Raw genomic sequence first — 21,346 nt, 5'->3', positions numbered from 1 at the left:
AGTTCAGTAGCTGCTCTGCCTGATCTTGTTTACAACTAGCATGGCAAGGCCAGTGCTCTACCTAGAAAGTTATGTGATAATTTTATACACAATCATTTATTCTTATCTTAGGTTGAAAGAGTGGAGACAGTGAATGTGAATGTGATTTCTTTTGGACTGTGGTTCAGGTGTTAGCTAGAAAATCTTGGCTCTTCTACTTGCTCAAGATCATTCTTAAAAGTCCTTAAATGCAAATTAGTTTGTTTTCAGAGGTCTCCAAAGCCAAATAAGGGAGATTGCAGACCAAGCACAGTGCAGTGTTAGTGCTGCTGTGGGTACCATTACAGTTCTGGAATTCATGAGCACTTGTGACCCCTTCCAAATGTTTCTACTTTACTGAATACTTGCCCTGCATTATGAGGAGTATGTGTTTCTATGCTACACACCCCCGTACTTGGCACTGGTGAAGCTGCACCTCAAATCCTGTTTTCAGTTTTGGGCTTGTCATTGCAAGAAAATCATTGAGCTGCTGGAGTGTGTCCAGAGAAGGGCAAGAGAGCTGGTGAAGAGTCTGGAGCACAGGCCTTCTGTGGAGTGGGGAGGGAGCTGTGGTGCTGAACCCGGGCAAAAGGAGGCTCAGAAGGGACCTTATTGCTCTCTGCAACTGCCTGAAAGGAGGCTGTAGTGAGGTAAGGGTCAGTCTTTTCTCCTAGGGAAAAAGTGACAGGACAAGAACAAATGCCCTCAAGTTGCACCAGGGGAGGGTTGGATTGGATATTAGGAAAAATCTTTTTGTGGAAAGGGTTGTCAAGCATTGGCCTCCCTGGCTGGCCAGGAAAGTGGTGGAGTCACCATCCCCAGAGTTACTTAAAAGCTGTGTAGATGGGGCACTTGGGGCACACTGTTTAATGGAGGGCTTGGCAGTGCTCAATTAATGGTTGGACTCAACCATCTTACAGGTCTTTTCCACCCAAATAGATTCTGTGGTTCTATGCATACTTTGAATTGATGAGAAGCACACAGATGCCCTTAGGGGAAGAGAATTGCCATCAGTTCTCCCCGTGGAAGACATGAATCATCCTCATCTGCTTTTCCCCTCACTGGGAGGTAGGTGCTTCACTGTTGCTGAGGATGACAGGAGGCACCACCAGAGATTTTCAGTTTCAATAATTTGTATGTACTTCTCCCAGGCTTAAATAATGGAGTAAAAGCACCTAAGTAGAGGGAGGGCAGACACATTACCTTAATTAACCTTCCTCTCTTTCTAAGAAGGTCTAGAAGGCTTTCAAAGCTCTGTATCTTAAATCAGTTTTCATTGTTAGCTGCTGAATGAAATTGTTTGTAGGCAGAAAAGTTTTGCCATTTTCTTCCTTTTACTTAAGTACCAACTTTAATGTTGTTCTAGCTTTGTAGGCTATAGGTGACGTGAGGTATCAGTGAGGTGTGATATTCAAATTCAGTTTGGATTATTGCTTGTATTATTGTATGATTTATTACTTGTTTTATGCTTTGGAAGCTCTCGTTTATAAATGATGTAGGTGACAAAGGCTTCAAGAAGAAGGAAAAAAGCCCGTGTGTTGTTCAGACATTCTGTTGAAAGAGAGAAATTAAAAGAGTACAGACTGCTAGAGATTAGGTGATTGAGTTAAAACAAATATTTTAGTATCTTTGCATTCCTTTTCATAAGTTTGAATGGACTACTTAGAAAACATTTTATGTACAACTTTCCCCAGAGATTTGGGTGAAAAGGTAGCCTATTAAAAACTTCACTAACCATACTGTCAGTGTTTCTATGAACTTGAATTATAGCCTAACTGAAGATGACATGTTGAACCAGATCATAACAGTGCCTTGACTAAAATTTATTTTCTTTTAGTTGTTTTTGAAAGAAAAGGCAAATACTTACCAGATGACCTGTTTGTTTTGAATAGACCTGTCAGGCTGCTGTCACTAAGTTTGTTGGAAGTGTTAAGCCAAAACCTTAGAAGAACCATTGCTCTCTTACACACACCTTGCACACCATCTTAGTCTGGGCTGCTTTACGAATATAATCTTCTGCTGCTGCTAGTTGGCTTATTTTAAAAAATGACAGTTCTCTCAAGCAACACTCCAGTGTTCTAATTGATGCCACCCTTTCTTGAAATTCCCTTTTCATTTTCATTTGCTAACCATCTTCCTACATCTCTAACAAATGAAGGTATCAGCTCCCTCAAATCAGAGCCATCTTGGCTATTATCACCCTGTCTACCAGCTTAAAACACGCTTATGTCATCATATCATGGAAAAAGCTGTTTAATTTCCTTCCCTGGAAAGCATACATAACTGTACCAGTCCTTTTAACACTCTACCTTTTGAATATTTTATTTCTGAATAGTAGTATTCTTTCATTCACTGAGAATTCTGTTCCTAAGGGGCTTTTTCATTTTTAGTGTTATAAAGCCTTAAGAAATGTCTGTGTGGGTTAGGAGCAACTGTGATATTCAGACCCACCACATCACTCTTTTATTACTTGAGCTAATGAAGTGACTAGCAGAACACTGGTACCTGGAAAAACATGGCCAACACACTTGCTGTAGGTCTTTTTCTTACTGTAGTAAGGAAAATCCCCCCAGCCTATGTAGAAGAATGGATTTGATTTTCTCTATGTTGAGGAAAACATGCTAATCAGTTGTGGATCTTTCTGGACTTTGAGTAAAATTAGGAAATCAAAGAGGTCTCCTAGTTGTGTGGTAACCTCCTCATGCTGATCTTCATGGTCTTGGTCCATGGTGGGAAGGCACAGCACCTTCTAAATAAAGTGAAAGTCTGCTTCAATAAAATATAAGCAAATTGCAGTCCTAAACCTCAAATGTAATTCTTAGAGAATGAACTATTATTAGTTCTTTTTCATTACTAGTAACTTCCAAAATAATTGAGATATTTTATTTTTGACATCAAATTTTTTCTTGCTCAGCAAGGCAGTGCTATCTGACAGTGCTAAAAGGTCAAAACTGACACAACTGATAGCCTGTAAGTCCTGTAATCAGGGCAAATAATGAAGACAGCACCTTTGTTATGTCTTTGTGATGCTTTATGGAACCTAGGAAGCACTGATTCCAGGGTTTGAGCATGCACAGTTTTAAATTACTTTTACTCTTGCTGCTTCTCACGGAGAGATTGTCCCACAGCCTCAAAGACTTCTTGCTGTATGGAAAATGCCTTTTCCTTCCTTCTGCCTCATATTTTCCATTAACCAATTTTTATTCCATCTTGTACACCCACTCAGCTAGTTTGAACTCTTCTTTTGGGTTTTTATGACCTTCTAGTGCTAATAGACATTTACTATATCCCTCTTGTCTAGTGGCCAGACTGCGTCTTGAATCTTTCTTTATAAATGTGCCCCTTCAGTGCCATAATCTCTTTTGATGGAATTTTTTTCTTCTTTGAATTCTTTCCTATGCTTCACTCCATTTTACTGTCTCTGGATTCAGCTTGCAAATTCATTTCTTGCAAGTAATCTGGACACCTCAGAATATACAGGAAAATACAGCAGGATGGTGCAGAGGAGAGGAGAAATTTAGCAAGTCTCAAGAGCTTAGGAAAGGTAATGGGTGCAAGCATTGCATATTAGCATCAGATCTTCACCCTAATCTCTGGTGCCATAAAGTAATTGGTTTAGAATTTGATACCTTTCCTTGCAAGAAATATAAAATAATTTGGGTTGACAGATGAGAAATATATAAAAGTAACTTCTCAGAGATGCAGTGAAGGGTTGTATTGAGAAGTTATGGTATAACAGAGATGAAGGAATTGGTATTTCTTAGTGCATTGTTAAAATAGTATCATGTTTTCATTCCTTATGATTGTAGGGTACTGCCTCCAGCACTTAGCAAATTTGTGTATAACAGTTAATTTTCATATACCTTAAGGGAAAATATCCACTTTTTATAATGTAGCCCAAGCCATGAGTACAGTTTTCATACTAATTTTCTCCTGGCACAGCCTACTGTGAATACCAGGTCCTGCTCTTTTCAAGGTCTTGTACCAGACTGCAGAGGTACTGCTTTGCATCATTTCAGTCTCTGTTTCCCAGACTGTCCATGTGTGTTAGTGACATCTCTGGCCTTTAAGGCGAAGGCTACTGATTATTTACAGCTTCATAAATATCTAATTGAGGAATGACAGTGAGATATGACTTTTTCTGTTTGAATTTGTCAGAAAGAAGTACTGAAATTCAGCATGACCCAAGCATAGGGCAGACTGGGCCTGTGTAACACCAGGGATGTGATGTACACAGTTATTCATAGCAGCACCTGGACAGAATGGAACAGGGGTCCAGCTGGCCCTTCCTCTGTGGCAACTCCTGCTTAAAGCAGGAGAATGTCCCAAGAGGAGCCAGGGCTGCCCTGCGTGACAGTTGACAAAAAAACCGCAGACATGGAAGACTGAATTCTGTTGTTCTGCAGCAACATGGACATCTGCAAATGAAGGTGCCAAGAACACATTCAGGAGGCTGAGACCACTTAGAAGATTCAAAATTAACTCATATTGTAGAAATATTTAGGAAAATGATAATTTGGAAGTAAACTAAATGTATTTTAAACAAATGCATTTTAAACTAATGCATTTTACACAAAATGCAGTGTAAATCCTTAACTTGCTAGACGAGTCATGAGTTAGTGTGCTTAAAGATCCAAAAAAACCCATCATTACAGAAAAAAAAATAGCTCTACTCTGCTTGTTCCAAGGGCTCAAAACTGTGAACAAATCCGTTTGGTATTTATTTTAAATGTTCAGTTATTTAAGTTTTGACTTGGGGAAAACATGGTTCTGTAACAGCCAAACTAATGACAGTCCTTTATCGGAAAGGTTCTCTAAAACTCTTTGGTGTGTGAGAACTAATACCATGGCAACAAGAGGTTTGCTTTTGGCAGACTCTGAAGCAGCATCCCTCAGTGCTCCCCGGGGAATGAAGTGGGAGGTGACAGTGATCAGGACTTTGGGATGCTTAAGCAGAGAAAGAATAGGATGACGTTTGTAACTGAAAGGCAGCAGGCCTTCTCACAGCTGCTGTATCAGGCAAGCCTCACAAATCAAAACCCTCCTTCAGATGCCCACATTATATTTCTCTTGGCTAAGACTTTAAAAACTTTTAAAAGTTGCTTGAATTAACAGCTGTCTTTGGCTGGGTTTTTCACCTTAGTTGTTTGTGTATCTTCCTGGCCTCCTCTCTGGCTTCATTTTATTGCTGTGCGTGCTTTAACTTTCTCCAATTACTTTTACACTTGCATTTTTTGAAGCAAACCTATGACTCCACAACTCATCATGCCCTCATCCTCTCTTTAGAGAATAGGAAAGCAATGAATTATTTTCCAGCATTGCATACTACTGCTTTCCACCCTGTTAAATTCAAGCACACCTTTCTACAAGACCACAGCCAACCAGAGGTTTCTTCTCACTATTAAAAAAGTATGAAGCAATTGACTAGGGAATGTTTCTGTCCAGCTATCTGTCACTGTGATGTCCTCTCCTCCAGAAACTTTGAAGAAAGAGAGAAAACTTTGGTACCTGCCTTTAACAATACTGTAAATATCAGCCTGGGAGAGGGCAGGGGTGGCTCAGCTGTTGGCTGTAGTAGGTAAAGAACCAGAATTAAGAAAAACACCTCCTCCTCTTGGTATGAGAGTGGAAAGAACAATGCAAAATAAAATAAAACTCATTATGAATATCCAATTTTAAACATTTAATAGTGCACTTATTGAGTATATTCTGTACAGACATCAATAGCAAGTTAAACATTTTCCTTTCTCTCGCGTAGATCATACTCATGTAAAGCACATTTACAATAGAAAACATACTTGAGGTACAAAAACCCAAAAAGAATATCTGAGGTATAAATACAGGTATATTTTAAATAATCTTTATCATGCTTAATCTATGTTTGACAGTACACTGTGGGCAAGTATACATGTTTACAATAAAACGGTATGTACAACATACAATTTTACAAATTCAAAAGTGTTTGATGTAGAATAATATACAAGGTTTTCCTACTCATGAGGAACATTGTTACAGGAAATACTACATTATTTGCCATTTATAAAAAAAAAAATCTTCTTCAAAAAAGCTTAAAATAATACTGACAATGGTAAAAAAGTCTCAGTCAAGATTCCATCTTGCAACTCATTCATACCCTAGCCACAAAATACATTTATCACTTAATACTGCACCTTGAAAGCAAATCTTTACCTTTACAGTAAAACCTACAGAAAGACATCTTTCCAGAGGACCTCGGGACTTCCTACAGCTCATGTAAGTTGATTCTCAAGAAGGGTAGAACATCCCAAAGGATTTAAAACACAACAAAACTGAAAACAAAACTGCACCCTCCTTTCTGCCTCCAAATATAACCCTCCAAACTGCTCACATGCAAGTTCTGTTCATGTTAACATGCAGCTTTTAGGAAAACAGGCAAAGGGGGGGGCGAGTAAGAGAAAGAGTTTGTGTGACTCTCTCTAGCCAAGTCACCCCAGCTGCTACTGAGGAGTCCTGCCACCTCCTGGCACCACAACTCCAGTGTTGACTTTTTTCCTCTTGAGCCATTAGAATACAATAAAATATATAAAAGCTCATTAAAACACCTATAGATAACGCAGGTAAAAGTAAAAGTAATGGACATTTTTGTTTTTTAACAACCGATGTTATTGGCTCTCCTCACCATTGCAGACATTTCATTTCTAAGCTGCTACGTTGCTCAAAAGTGTATTTACTTAAATTTGCTATAGAATTGCTCATTACTCCTAAAAGATCATCTGGATAAGGAGTGGACAGTAGCTGAAGCAAGCCTATTGTAACATCTGCTTAGGGTTTTCAACAAGTTTAGAGCTGAGCAAAAGGCAGAACTAGCACATTTGAAGGATGGCTACTCCTGGTCCACAGGGGAGTCCCATTCTAGGTTGAACTGTATCCAGCATACTAAAATCCATTCTGGTTGCCTATCAGTGTACCAGACACATTTCAAATTCAACTTCTTCTATCCTTTCAACCATCAACACACTCATTCACACTTTAATCTCTGTGCAAATCTTTCTCTGCTTATCTCAATGAGAACACATTGAAGAGTACCAACTATTCCAGTGGATACACCAGTCCCTCAATGCACTACAAATAAAATGACATGAGTATGTACATAAAGCTAAGTATTTCACATGGGAATGATGAGCCTTCACCATATTTCGTAATATATTTTGCATTTAAAGAAATTTGCTTCTCAGAAGCAACTCAAACCATCTAATAGGAATTATATACTTTTTTTTGTAGATTTTTATTTTTTGCACAGTTCTCCTATGTATTCCAGTCGAGGCCTACACTATAGACCTTACACAGACAGGAAGCAGCTTTAAAATGTATGGTATGGCCACAGTCCTATAGTAATGCTCACAGTCAAGCTCTCACGCTGCCATCCCTCCACGACACGGCTTGCAGGTGGAACACAGGTCTGGTCTGCAGCGTGCAAGTCTCAGTTTTGGGTAATGTCTATGTTGCTGAGGTGAGGGGCGCATGGCTGCTCCTCTTCAGTAGTCACCTGGATTTTACTTCTTTGCTCTCAGGACTCTGCTGACTGAAAGAGTCTCGTATCTTAACAACTTCTGATGCACACAAGTGTCCGAAAGACTTGGTGTACCAGTCTGGCATGTGGCCCCTGTTGGGTGGAGGAAAAACGAATTATGAGGAAGGTACCAGTGACTTTGTACGCATTTTCTTAGTCACAATCAAATCTGTATCTACCTGGTTAAATGCCTGACTAGGAAATCTCCTCAGTGCACAGCGCAACCCTGGTAGTATATAGATTTGCTCACAAACAAGTTTGCCACAGTAAGGAAAAGCTATGGAAAGTTTTGTGACAACCTGGTTCTCTTTACTAGCTTAGTATTAAAATTAACATGTCCTTGCATCCAATATGACTGTTAGAGGAAAGGGTCGGGTTGCCTACCAGTAGTTGTAGTGGAACACATACTGGAGGCTTCTAACGCAACAAACTACTGCTGCCAGCTGGGCACTGAACTCAGCTTTCTGACACCTCAGAGACCTGTGTGCTTGCCTTTGGGAAGGGTGCACTACTGGCCAAGCTAATGTCTGTTGAACCGCCCAAGTTTTCCACTGACCACACTGGAACTATGCAAGAGAATTTACCACCTCCAAAGGACAAAATGGAATTTCCTACCTTAAATCAATTCTGCTCATGTAGGTAAGTTTGGATTTTCCTGACCCGCAGGGCTCAATCAGATATCTCGACAGGAGCACATTGACTCTAACACCTGCCACAGGAGCCCGGTCGTGGTCCACTGAGGTTGCTAGAAGCACACAGGCTCCTTTGGGGAAGTTTGTCCTCCATGTCCTAAGAAAAAAAAAGAAAGCCAAAAATCTTTTATTATATAATATATAATCTATTTATTTTATTATACTGTTATACAGACAGTAACTCAAGCATCAAATAAGAATTCAAATTAGGCACAAATAGATGTTCATCAATATAGCTGATATGATAAAGAAATAAGCAAGGCTGCCATATGTGTAGGATATAAACATAGGAATGTCTCACCTTAAGACTACAAAGTCCCTGGCTGGCTGAGGTGCCATGCTGTTCTGGACATACTGGTATATATCAGTCTGGCTATCCAAAGGCTCGATTACTTTGGACTCTATAAGATCTTCATCCCAAAGATGCTGCTCTTTGAGTAAACGATTTAAAACATCCTCTGGTGTAGCTGAGATTTCAATGGTAGTTTTCCATAATCGGAGTGGGGGACCTTCACACACCTGGGGAAAAGTAGCAGAGTCCTTAATTTTACTCTTCCTTACACTTTATTTTTCAAGTTTATTTTTAAGAATCTTATTGAAACACTTCTCCATCTGGTAGTTCTGAGCTGTACAAGATCAGAGATGAGAATTTTCTTTCTTACTGTCTGCATAGTGACTCAGCTTGTTAAGGCTTTGCATGTGTGAGTGAAGGTGTGTAAATTCAATAGTGAACATTCCTGGGCTGGATAAACAGAAGAACAGAAATCAGTGTATGTTGGCAAACTACTGCTGAAAGACATGGTGCTTCTATATGGTGTGCAACTGCATTACAAGATCAAGACCTTTTTCCTAGTATCTATCTACAAAGTAAAGGTGTGTACTGAACCTTCTGTAATATCCTGTGTCACAAGTGAGCTAAAACCCAAAGCTGTGGTGTGAGTGGCAGGGTGCATACCTTCTTGTACGCCAGCTCTGCTTGCTCTGATGTGGAGCAGCTGACCCAGCCTTTAAACTTCTCCTTCATCTCCTTGAGCAAGTCATCCACGCAGTCCTGGAGGTAGCAGTGGTAGTCAGAGGGCTCCATGTTGCTGCTGCTGCCCCGGAGCTCCTCCAGGGTGAGGGGACGCAGGTCCTGCTCCGTGTACGAATTCCGACCCCTGCTCATTTCCTCCGGTATCTGAGGGGTGACAAGGGTGAAATCATCCTTTTGCAGCTCTCTCCCCAGATCACTGTGTTAGTCTAGCAGCTCAATAGCCACAGGGATGTGTGTATGTTAGTTTTGTAAGTGATGGGATGTGTTTGTGTCAGGTTAAGCACTCAATAAGATGAAATGCCAAAATTAAGTTTGTGACTTTGATATAACTCAAATTCGTCTCTCTTTTATGGGGTGTCTTATTTTATTCTGTGGAGTATCCCCTTTACTACACAACTAGATTAATTCCCAAGCACAGTTTAATCTGCAAACTGAAGGAAGAAGGGAACACTGACAGCTGCAAGAAAAGAGACAGGCACGTCTTCAGCTGAGGGCTCTGAAAAGATTTGATGACAGTGAGGAAAACCAGGACTCCACTTGTCTGGTTCTCCATCACAGGCCCTAGAGAGAGCGTGCTTTAGTTTCTACAGATCCTTCAACCTATGGTTTGACAGTGTTACATTCCAGGATGCTTTTGTGGCCTGTCTTGCTAACTCTCGGGAATTTAAGTACAAAATGAGCACTGAAATTCCTGGAAATAGCTTCTTGCTTTGTAATTAGAGCTGAGGTCCACAGACCCTCATGGCTGCACAGTAAAAATTTGAAAATGTATTCCAAATGCAGCTTGGATGCAGCAAAAATGTGCCAAACCCCACAACTGCCTCCTGACTCGAGAGCACCAGTGCCAACAGAACAACTCTCTTCCCTTCTGGCACCACTTGTAATTCATGTATACACAGAGATCAGGAAGCAAAGGTTTTTAAAAAGCTATTTATCATGTGTTAAACATGATTAAAATAAAGAGACATTCCTAGCTTTTCATTATACAGCAGTTCTAAGACATCTTAATCAATATTCTAGCCATCAATTTTGTAAACAGGTGTTTTACCTGAAAGAGTTTCTTGCATTCAGCAATCATATGAGCTAGCCCTTGGGTTGCAGCCAGATTTTCATTTAGGTCCTTTTGATCGGGTTTGCCCAGGCTTGGTTTCCTTTGCATCACCCTTCACAGGGGAAAAGAGCACACACATACACAAATCCAGTTATTTGTTGCAGAGCAAGAGATGTGTTTGGGAAGAAAACAGTATGATTCCCACATCTGCTGGTGATTTAGAGCAGTGCTGCCTGGTACCAAACATTGGCATGGCATTGCCAACTTCTCTTGCTACTCTTTCTAAGCCCTTTCTTTGGAAACCCCTCCCCCATCCACATTTTTTCCCTTCTTATGAGCTTGTTTATAATTTAACAAATCTCCAACAAAAGGTAAGCTCCCATAACTGTTCTACAGCCGGTGCTCTCTGCAGTGCTCACAGCTGGCAGGATCAATCCCAGACTGTGCCTGTTGCACATCGCTGCCAGCTGTGCTGCGAGACCAGCAGCAGTCTGACTGCTCCCAAAAACGTACCTTGGGGAAGAATTCTCTCTTTTGAGAGTATTCAAGTGGAAGAGGGAAGGTGCTAAGCAGACAGCCAGGTTTGTTGGTGTCATTTGGTTTTCCTTCACTGCAGCCGTGACATCACTCAGGAAATAGAGAAGAATCTGGAGGACCTCCCTGTTCTCGTCAGGTAAAAGCATAATGGCAGCCTTGATAGCCTGGAGACGCTGATCCTTTGGCACATCTGCATAATATTAGCAATTCTCTCATCAGCCCATTGATTTTCCACACACACAGCATGAATACATCCCAAAGCAAACTCCAGCTTCAAATATTTGACTCAAGTTTGAAGTGATTTCCTTCAGGATGCATACCATTTGTAGGAAACATGAAGGAATGTTTTTTAACCCACTGGTTTAACTACCCTCAGCTATTTCCTGCCTCACAAGAAATGCAAGCAAGAAGCTGTGCCTAGGCCAGAGTTAATTTTAGATTTAGCTTCAGCAGCTACATGCTCCCGCAGATGCACTAAAAGGACAGAAGCCTGGATTCAGGCAGGGAACGAGCAAGCATAGTCCAGCCAATTTAGAAGTTCTTTTGCTTGCAAAGAAATTTAAAACATGAATGCATTTTAGAATAGGTAAATTAAATAAATTAGCTAGCAAACCTTTTCAACAGTGATGTCATAAAACATCCAGAAAGTGTTTCACTGAACAGAGAGGGTTACTTTATTGAGCAGATCATTCAAAGTCATGCGGTGGAAAAAGCAAGTCCACGCTGTGAAGCCCCATACCATTAAACAGCTCCTTGGTTACCAACAACAAACAGCCATTGGAAAGATTTGATGTCTCTTTATATAAAGCTTTCTCCTCCAAACTTGAAAGGGAAAATGAAATAACCCAGACCAGATCTGCTTCTTATAAAGGGATTTCCAATAAGCCACCTCTGAAGACAACATCAGAGTCTGAGTCCTGGAGCATTTATATCATCATTAGCAGCCTACCACCCTCACTGCATCTCTCATAATACACATGGTGCCTACCCAGATACTTAATTGGTATTTGCTTTGGGCTTCAGCAACTTTTTAAGGCTAGCAGTGAATTTAGAAAGCAGTTTTAAGCAAAAATCCACTGTTTTCCATGCTCTCCTCTCAATCAGCTCAAAGCGCATTTAAGCCACGTGCATTCCAGTGTGCAGCCTGGTGCATAGCACCAAAGCAAAGGGAAAATTTTCCCTTTGCAGGGAAGCAAAATTTACAGCTGTTTTAAGGCTCATTGCTTTACACAGAGATAATACTTCCCGACCACTTCTGGGAATTCCTCAGACCTACCACCTGCAAAAGGAAAGGAATAGAAACTCTGCAATGCTCTGTCAAACTTTTTTTGGCTCTAAACCCACAGAGCTGCTGTTTAATATGCATGGAAGTGGAGAGTCTGATTAATTTTCTCCATAAACATGTTTGGGAATCCAAACACACACACAAAAATGCTTGCACTGAAAAAATGGTCTGTATGATATTTTAAAACATCATCTCCACCTATGGAGCTCTGACAGAAATTCCTGTAACCTTTTGGTATTTATTTCTTTTCACAAGCATTGATAAACTCCATTTGTTATGTGATTTACTCTGAAAACTTTATGATACTTATCTGCAAAGTAGCTACAAGTCAATAACAGAAAAGCTTACCACTTAGAGGTTGTTTTTAAACAGCTGAGGGGAAGGATAGCAGAAAATTAACTATAAGGAAGTAAAAATTTTTGGTAGCTTTGCCTCAAAAGCCCCAAACTCTGCTCATATAGTGTTTGTTCTGCACATTTACTCAGCCACGTTAGATGTGGCTTATTTTCAAACCATAATATCAAGCATGCTCAAAGAAGAGAAGAAAATTTAGAGCAGGTGATGAAGGATTTATATTTGTTCCTGAGCTAGAGAGAAAGGTGAAATTAAAAGAACTTATAGTATAAATTTTTATAAAACTACAATACAAAAAATCCATTTCGTAGAGGCAGCCTGAACTGTAACAGTTACTGGAGAAGGGCAAAGATGGACATAAGAAACACGTGTAGTGTCCAGGATAGCAGAGTTACAAAGTTCCACCCTTGCTACACAAATGACCACTTGTTGTCTGCTGCAGAATCTCACTACTTACACTGGTATATCTGTAAGAAGGTCTCGGAGAGTTTGTTGGTCATGAGAGGCTCAGGGAGATCACGGAAGAATTGCTTTAACATGTCTGCGACATCATAGGCAGACTGGCCTTCGTAGTTGACACTGTCTGTGGAACTCTCATTCATCTGACGCAAAGCCTGAATTCTTGACTTCACTCCAGATTTCCTGAACAGTCCAACCTAAACACACATATAAAAGGAAATACATTTATAAGGAATCTAGAAAAGCTGGAATGTAAGCATGCTCTTTAGCTTCTTACACATGGGCTCCAATTTTGTGGAAATCTTTCCATGCATTAATTATCTATTTTGTCCTGTTTTGAGTCCGCTTTTTTCAGTCTGACGCATGAACAATAAAAACGAAGGGAAAGCTGGGCTTTGGGTGGGGCATGCACGTGGAACAAGAGAATAACAAACCCACCTGATCCAGGCAGTGGTTGCGGAGGTACCGCATGGCTTGCTGGATGCTCTGGGGCAGAGGCTGCCCCGTGCGCTGCACGTTCACTTGCAAGGGTACTCCAAACACATTTCGGTCTTTATAATCTGGCACCTTTATTCTCTTCATAAACTTTGGTACTGCCCTATTTAAGCAAAGGGAATGACACGTTAAATTAAACCTCTGTTGATTATTTATCTTCTGTATTTTCCAGTAGTTTGGAAGGGAAGTGAAAACAAGTGAAACACTTTTAGTAACATGAACAATAGTGACAGTATAAATTAGTAAATCCACTCAGGGCTGGAAAGGGTGAGGGGAAAGAAAACAAGAGTTTCTCTAAGAGAAAGGCTTGACATTTGGGGCAGAATGCTGCCTCTAAATATTAATGTGGTGCTACTCCATCAATATCAGGAAGACGAAAGCTACAGGGTAAAACTGCAGGGGCCAGATTGAATTGCAAAAGAGTCAAAATAAATCTTGCGGTCAGTGACCCCTTATAACACTGCTTCTTTAGGTTTCAGGAAAGATGGGCATTTGAACAATGAGCTTTTGTATGTCAACTACTTGTTCTGCAAAGTCCTCAAACTGGGTCCACCACCCACCAGTGTGCAGAACAGCAGGAAACTGATGTAATACATTTGAGTTTGTCAGCTAAAAACTTCAGCTCTATAAACAACCCCTTTGAGGGACCCCCCTCCTTGTCAGCCAGTGACTTTTGTTACTCTCACCTCCCACTCCAAGTTTCATTGAGAGGCCTTTCCATCTGCTTATGACTCCAAGGAAAAAGTTACTAAACACAAAGGAATGATTTACCCCAGTGTCCCCCAGAGTATTGGTTTTATAAAGGGAAAAAAAAAAAGGCACAAAAATGTGAAAATATTGAGGTCATTTTCCTAAACAGGGAGGAAAGCTAATGTCCACTGTAACAACCAATAGGACACAGTAGCGCTGAAAACAGGGAGACATTTAATATTTCAACCTACAGTACAGCTATAAAAACAGTGCATTGGATTTACAGCTGACTAATCTGTTACGCAGTAAAACAGCCCAATTTGTATTGCCATATAGTTAAGTTTAGGGCATTATTGATACACGTATGAATAATACTTGCTTTGTCAAAAAACATGCCAATGGAATGTGAAAAAACACATTGCGATCTCCACTGAGAATCTGAAGCATGCAGGGATAACTGGTCAATACTTATTTCTGTCTTTCAGAACAAACAACTTCTGTATTTAGAAAGACTGACATAATAACAGCCTTTGAACAGGAGGTACTTTGATGCTGAAGCTAAATACTCTCTATGACTCCTGGGGAAGGGAGGAGGCTGGCCTGTGGTAGGGACAAGAAAAACTTTATTTGCGTCCCTTGCATCCTGAAGGTTACACAGGCTGTAGATATAATAATAAAAGAGCTTTCTATTTCATTCTTCTGACAAAAAAATATTCTACTGGGTTACAAACACCTGGCCACACCAGAAATTGCTGCCTACAAAAAACTCCATGGTTCTCCTAACCTTTCTTCTTCTCTCCATCTCTTTTGCTAATGGATTTATAGTGCCTTAAAAAGGGAAAACAAAATTTTGGCTATTACCACTAGATACTAGAATTAAGAGACATTTACGTTATTTAATTACATAATTATGTAAAGGAAATAATGCAAATATTTAAGAATAACTGAAGAAATGTGAGTCTATTAAGATTGGTTGCAATTTGTGCCACTGCTTGCTAACTGCCTCAATAAACAAGTGGTCCTTCTTTTGCTATAGATACTGAACATCTTCCTCTTCTGAAAGCTGGTCTGTATTCCATTGCTTTGGTTCTCTCCCAGGTCCCCATAAACACATCTCTGAAGCCTAATACAATTACACTTATGTAGAGGGTTAGTGATTTTAGCCCCATCTTAGGAAAACATAAATCACTGTCAGCACAGGCTGGAGGAAGAAGTGCAAATATGGAAAAAGAGGGATTGGACGGACGCATTACATCTTTCCAAACGTTGCCTGGGACAGGCACAACTGTCATGCTGGCACAGTCGGGCTCTCTATACACAGCACTGTGTCCTTACCAGCTGAAACCATGCTTGTTGGAAGGTGTGTACTTCTCCAGGAGAGCTGTCAGCTTCAGGAGAGAGTACTTCCGCAGCAGATTCATCTGTGCCACGGACTGGCAGCTGATCTGCAGTGATGCCGAGCTGAGGCTGGGCCGGTGGGAACTCTGGAAGCTGTGCCACCTTAGCTTGTGCCTGTGGAGAAGATGAGAGACAGGGAAAGGGCAGGTTACTGAAATGCCTCTGCAAGACACGTGCAGGAATTAATGCAAATGCACTGCTGAGATCCCTGCCCTTGGTGGCTGCATTCTTCTGAGATTTCACAGGCGTCAGCCAGCGGCGTCTCTGCCTCACCTGGCGTGAGGCAGCACGGGCAGGTGATTCACATGGGAATGTGCACTCTCAGCTGACCCACAGCTCAGTGCTGGCTACACAACCTTGCCCTAGCAGATATCCTCCAAGGGCTCCAACGCCCTTCTCCCAAAGTCCTTTCAGTATTGGGGCAGCGGGAATCAAAAACCTCCATTAAGAAAAAATTGCATGAATTTTTAAGACAATATCAAATAGGAACTCTGTGCTTCTATAAGTCCCGTTGAGTTTATACAAACAGCTGTAGATGACTAAATGATTTGCATTAATTTTAAAAGAAAACTGGAAACAAAGCTAGAAAGAATTAAAATCCTTGCTCTACTCACAATACAAAATACAGTCATGGTAAAACTTCCAGCAGAATCTGGAGGCCACTGGAACTCTCCCAGTCTCCCACTGTGCTACAGTGATCAAGAGAAAGTAATCAAGCCTCATTTTCCCCACAGATTTAGTACCCTAGCATGCTATTAGAAACAGCCTGCTATTGAAAAATGCAATTTTTTGAAACAGTCTAAAAGTAAAGGCTTTTACTACACACTGACACAAACCAGAACACACTTACTCTTGGTTCTCCTAAAAAAAAGTGTTTAATCCTACTTGATGGCCCTCCCCTCCCATGCACCATTTCAGTTTGAAGAATTATTGTGTCCCAAAACTGTGCTAACATTGTTTTTTCAATGACAACTCAGGCTGAACCCACAAACATACAGCTGTGAGTTGTAGGAACCACAAAGTGTTGCCCAAACATTTCTCTTGCCCATAAGGGTTTTGGGAAACAATGGAACAGCACATGTGTGCTTGAACAGCCACAGCTTCTACTGCACCTTAAGAAAGTGTGGTGCTTGGGCTGGAGGGGACATCCCCAGGCCACCCCAAGTCCTAACACTTGTGATCTCACCTGCTGGAACGTGTCAGCGATGCACCAACCCCAGAGTCTCTCCTGTCCTGGATCCCTGAGGGCTCTTCCGTTTCATTCAGTGAATTCCCTGTACTGTCGAGGTCACTTGGTGTTCTTTGATCATTATCTACATCAAGGTGAATCTGCTTTGGAGAGGAAGGACATGGGGAGATGGAGTCGAGTGCCGAGTCAGAATCCCCTTCATCTGAGAACTTCTCTGACCACTGGTTCACTATTCTCTGCATCCCTTTGACATGGTATAGGATGTCGTCTAGTTCTGGGAATATATCTTCATTTTCGAGGTCGGCCAGGTCGCTTGTGCTGGAATACAGGATTGAACCTGGCACATTGTCGTAAATACTCAGGCGGCTGCTCATTGAGCTGGAGGAGTTGCGCCTTTTTCCCATGCCCAGCTCTTTGGAGCTGTCACCACTGTTCTCCCTCTGGAGGGTGAGGTGGCCGTGTCCATGGAAACTCCCTGTCCTCCAGTTCACAGAGGTGTTGTTTTCTGTAGGGGAGAAGTTGCCATTGGAGAGCGCTTTGGGAAAAGTGCCAGGCTTATGATCCTCAGGGATAAAAAACACGGTGTCTTCTGCAAAACTGCCCCGGTTCTTGAAGTTCTGCTCCATCACATCACTGAACGTTGACTGGTTGAAGGGGTCAAAGCCTTCCAGGTACATGCCCACCCTTTTATTGTAGGCACTGAGGCTGCGTGTTCGTGTGACAGGACTGGGCGTGCTGACAGCGCTGCTCGTCTCAGACTGACTACTGCTGCTGCTGGTCTGGGTGGAATTGGAGACGCTCCTCTTTCGTACCATAGGGAAGTTGATGTGATTGCCGTTGAGGGTGGAAATCTCCACGCAGTTAAGTTGTTTCAGTTTATCTTCATCCATGCCCTCCTGCAGGATTGGCCCACTAATAATCAGGCCAAGCTTTGAAGGAGCTTTGCTCTTGCCATGGTGAGAACTCTTGATTTTAAGACTCTCCATTCTTTTCAGCAGGCTCTTGGTTTTGGACTTGGCATTCTTCTCGTTAGCTTTTGTGTTGAAGCTGAAGCTATTCAGTTCCCTGGGCGAGGGCAGGCTGCTGAATGAGTCATTGTTGGCTACAAAATTGCTGGATGAACAGACGCTCACCACCGAGTTTGTCCTGGTGGTAGACGCCTCGCTCTGCAGGGTTGGCTGGTGGCTGCTGGTGCTGCTGATGCTCAGAATAGAAGCCACCTCCTGGCGTTCGCTGAGGTCTGTGAGCACGCTCTCCTGGCTTGCCGCGTTCGTCAGGTGAGGGGCTTCTGGGGACGGGATATCCAAGTCTGGCTTTGGAGGGAAGACATCAAACTCTTCAAGCCTCGACCACCTCTTGCTGTCCCTCTGAAAAGTCCACTTGCCACTTATTGCACAAGGTTCATCTTCATCTGAATCTTCACTCTGCAAAGAAGAACCGTGAAAGTATTGTTTGCAAACTACTCAAACAGCAAAGGCAGTTGAATTTAAATACAATGTCCACTAAACTGCTTTAAGCATGACCTTGTTCTCACTGAATTTAAAGTGAAAACAGTCTTTTACTTCAGGGAGAGGAAGATTAGGCCATAAAGCCTGTCACGAGAAAAGATAACATGGTATAGGCAATATATTTTAACTGTTTTTAAATGCAAAAGATATACTGTTCATAAAAAGAAACAAACAATACAATCTACTTTAAATTGTTCTATTTTAAAAAACCCTAGTATCCATAGACTTAATTAATTGGTCACAGCAGATAGCCCTCACATCAATGGAAATTCCTGGCATGCATAACATTTTAAACTGGAGTCAGTCAGGAGTTGGGGTCCCTCTGGACTCTCTCCAAAGCTACACTTTGTTGATAGTGGCTATATGTTTATACTCCTCTTTGCAATTACGAGATGTTTCTCATACATTCTGAATTTTAGTGGCTTAATTCCTTACCCATTTGGGAACTCTGAACAGCCTCCTCACTGTGACTAATGAGACAGCAAAAGAAGCTCCTGCACTGCTAGAGTGTGATGGCTCCAGGCTCTTACCTGGTCCACTCTTCCTCCCACAGGCTAGCAGCTAACATTTTAAGAATGTTCTGTGAATTCTCTACTTCAGTCTAGCTTCAGGCAAACTTTAACACTCATAGATAGTGAGCAGCAAGAGCTCACTGACAGTGTGGCACGTTCAGTAAATTGTAAATAACATGTTTGATGTATGAGTAATGCTTAGAGTACAATTACACATACATCAATTACGCCTACAATCTTTTCATCTAAATACTGAAAGGGAATGATCCTGACCTATTTGGTCTTCCAAATATATGGAAAGTTGGAGGAATAAAACCAATGAAGATATTTTAATATGACACCATGAAACCACAAAATAATCTTTGGTGTTTAGAGTAAGAAACACTAATTGCAACCCAGCTCTATGAATTTCACTTCATTTATTTAACTTGCTTTTATTTAAAAACAAACACATATGCATGCCCCAAAATGTAACTATTTGTGTGCCAGGACTACAAACATTCATTCTTTGAAAAACAAGTAAATTATTCATATTTCAAGTAGTTTATGTATGCATACTTCAGATCCTGATTATCTCCTACTTTTACTTTTTTCTTTTTATAGGACATTTCATCAGCTCAGGAAAATATGTGAAATACTGTATTTATTTTTAAGACCAAGTACACATGAGACACAGAGCAAGCATCAATGTCTTTGCCTCCCAACTACTGCAAACTACTTTTGTCCACGACTCAGATGAAAACCCAAGAATTCTGGCTTCCTTATTAAAGTTTTCACCAGGAAAAAAGTAATCTGAAACTGCTAGAGTGTGATGTGGATAATAATGATGGTTTGGGGGTGAATGAGATTGATTGGAAGAAAAAAAGAAGTAATTTTAATTTGCAAAGAAGTCAGTGGAAACAATGTAACATGTTTCTGTCAGCAGCATTCTCCCCTAGTGTTAAAAAGCTTTACAAGCTAAGTATTGATTTTATTGACATCAATAACAAAAGGGAATAGGCCCTAAGTCTATCTGCCAGAACATGGGTGGTGAATGAAATTCAGAAAGGACTGAAACAAAAGCTAAAATCCAGACTCTGGAAGATCTGAGGTTTGGACCTGAAGTCAGGTCTGGTCTGACCTCTAATATCAACACTGATCATTCCACTGTTAACAAGGTCCAGGAAAAAGGATGAGAAATCTTCTGGTGGTCATAAATGGCAATCCAGCTGTCTACTCCTACTTTTAAGGAGTTCCTACATATGCTGCCTCAGAGTGTTATCTTCTGGAGCTTGGATGCTCTTTCCAACATACCTCAAACAGATAGGGAAAGAGGGGATTAATTCCTGGTAAACAACCTCAGAGCATTTGTATGCATTCTTGTTAGGGGTAGGGCAGCATTGTATTGCCTTAACTCAGCCATCTTTATCTGCAGTTGTCATATCCCAGGGGACAGTATCAATTACTGATCCCTCTGAGGACACGCACATAGTTTTAAGACAGCTATTGAGTGGTACCTTATTAGCAAGTTGGTACTACCTTACTGAAATTACAGTGGATGCTCTCTTACTTCTCACTCTGCTCCACAGGAATCCTGAAGATTCAGGAAACACTTAATTCCTGCTGAGCTCTCTGGAAACATGTAAACTTTCTGAAAAGGTAGCTGTTGTGTTCTGAAAATATACTGGAAAGGAACCAATGTGCCTAATCCTTTCTTTTGCAGGCCAAACACAGTCCAACTGATCCTGTCTACATCACAATAAAATAATACAACTCCAAGGTGATGGCAGAGAACCAAAACTGAAGATGATGTCCAAGATGGTGGAGTAACATTAAGGTCAGCTCACTGTGGCCATCAAGCCTACTCTATAAAATCCTGCCTGAGTGCATGCAGTAGGCGTCAACACCAACATCCTCACAGGCAGAGAAGTCCAGTGCCTTTCACACTGGAAGCAGCATCTGAGGGCAAAGTTTGCTAGACAACCTTTACCCACTGCCAAGCTTTGCACTTTTCACTCAGTGAGAGCACAAAAAAAGATGTAAGCAGAATTTTTACTTTTTGCTGTGTCCTTGCCAGGTGTAATCCTAAACCAAATCTAAACAATCTGCTAGATTTTTTTTTTTTTTTTTTTTAGTTTTATTAACACATAATGCTGTAATAGAAGAATTAAATGAACTTACCCTTTTCCTGTGGGGACTGATTTCTAGCTTCATCACTGCACATTTGTTTAAAGTATTTAAGCGCCTGCAAAGAGCAAAAGAAACCATATTAAGAGCATACTCCAGTGTTTTGACATAGGCTATTCCAGTTCAAAGCTTTTGTGAAGGCTGTCCCCAAACTGCTCTGCATACAAATAGCCACAAGCAGAGTTTCAATTAGAGCCCTAATTTACTTAACTATTAACCCATTACATTTGGCTGTACTCTAACTTCAGAGGGAGAGAAGGACGACTATTTGTCACAATTACCTGAACCCAAGTAAAGAGAAGTTAATGGAAACTTGGACTAAATTGAGAAGAACATCACATCCTACAACCTGTAATCATTACATTTGTTCTAAATAGCAGATACCTGAACCCTGAAACATTCAACCTTGA

The 21,346-nt window shown here is 41.0% G+C and overlaps 1 protein-coding gene and 1 long non-coding RNA gene across 8 annotated transcripts in view; one reads left to right on the top strand and one right to left on the bottom strand.

The window, feature by feature from the left end:
• Nucleotides 1-83: 83 nt before the first annotated feature.
• LOC134418640 (uncharacterized) lies at nucleotides 84-5,976 on the top strand. Its single transcript, XR_010027834.1, has 2 exons — nucleotides 84-1,086; nucleotides 4,177-5,976. It is a non-coding gene; the product is annotated as an uncharacterized LOC134418640 (long non-coding RNA).
• The window catches only part of DLC1 (DLC1 Rho GTPase activating protein), a 245,931-nt gene continuing 230,271 nt past the window's right edge, over nucleotides 5,687-21,346 (bottom strand). For all 7 annotated transcript variants that reach the window (XM_063157210.1, XM_063157212.1, XM_063157211.1 and 4 more), the window contains 11 exons: nucleotides 20,931-20,994; nucleotides 16,748-18,174; nucleotides 15,499-15,675; nucleotides 13,417-13,576; nucleotides 12,977-13,175; nucleotides 10,857-11,070; nucleotides 10,341-10,455; nucleotides 9,215-9,436; nucleotides 8,561-8,778; nucleotides 8,183-8,356; nucleotides 5,687-7,660 (listed from right to left, as the gene is read on the bottom strand). In XM_063157210.1, the coding sequence (XP_063013280.1) occupies nucleotides 7,540-7,660; nucleotides 8,183-8,356; nucleotides 8,561-8,778; nucleotides 9,215-9,436; nucleotides 10,341-10,455; nucleotides 10,857-11,070; nucleotides 12,977-13,175; nucleotides 13,417-13,576; nucleotides 15,499-15,675; nucleotides 16,748-18,174; nucleotides 20,931-20,994 (3,091 nt within the window). In that variant the 3' untranslated portion in view covers nucleotides 5,687-7,539. The remainder of the gene's footprint in view (nucleotides 7,661-8,182; nucleotides 8,357-8,560; nucleotides 8,779-9,214; nucleotides 9,437-10,340; nucleotides 10,456-10,856; nucleotides 11,071-12,976; nucleotides 13,176-13,416; nucleotides 13,577-15,498; nucleotides 15,676-16,747; nucleotides 18,175-20,930; nucleotides 20,995-21,346) is intronic.

Source organism: Melospiza melodia, chromosome 5 (assembly GCF_035770615.1).
Source record: "Melospiza melodia melodia isolate bMelMel2 chromosome 5, bMelMel2.pri, whole genome shotgun sequence".
Taxonomy (NCBI): domain Eukaryota; kingdom Metazoa; phylum Chordata; class Aves; order Passeriformes; family Passerellidae; genus Melospiza; species Melospiza melodia.
Note: the sequence above shows the minus strand (reverse complement) of the source record. Positions and strands in the feature narration are given on the sequence as shown.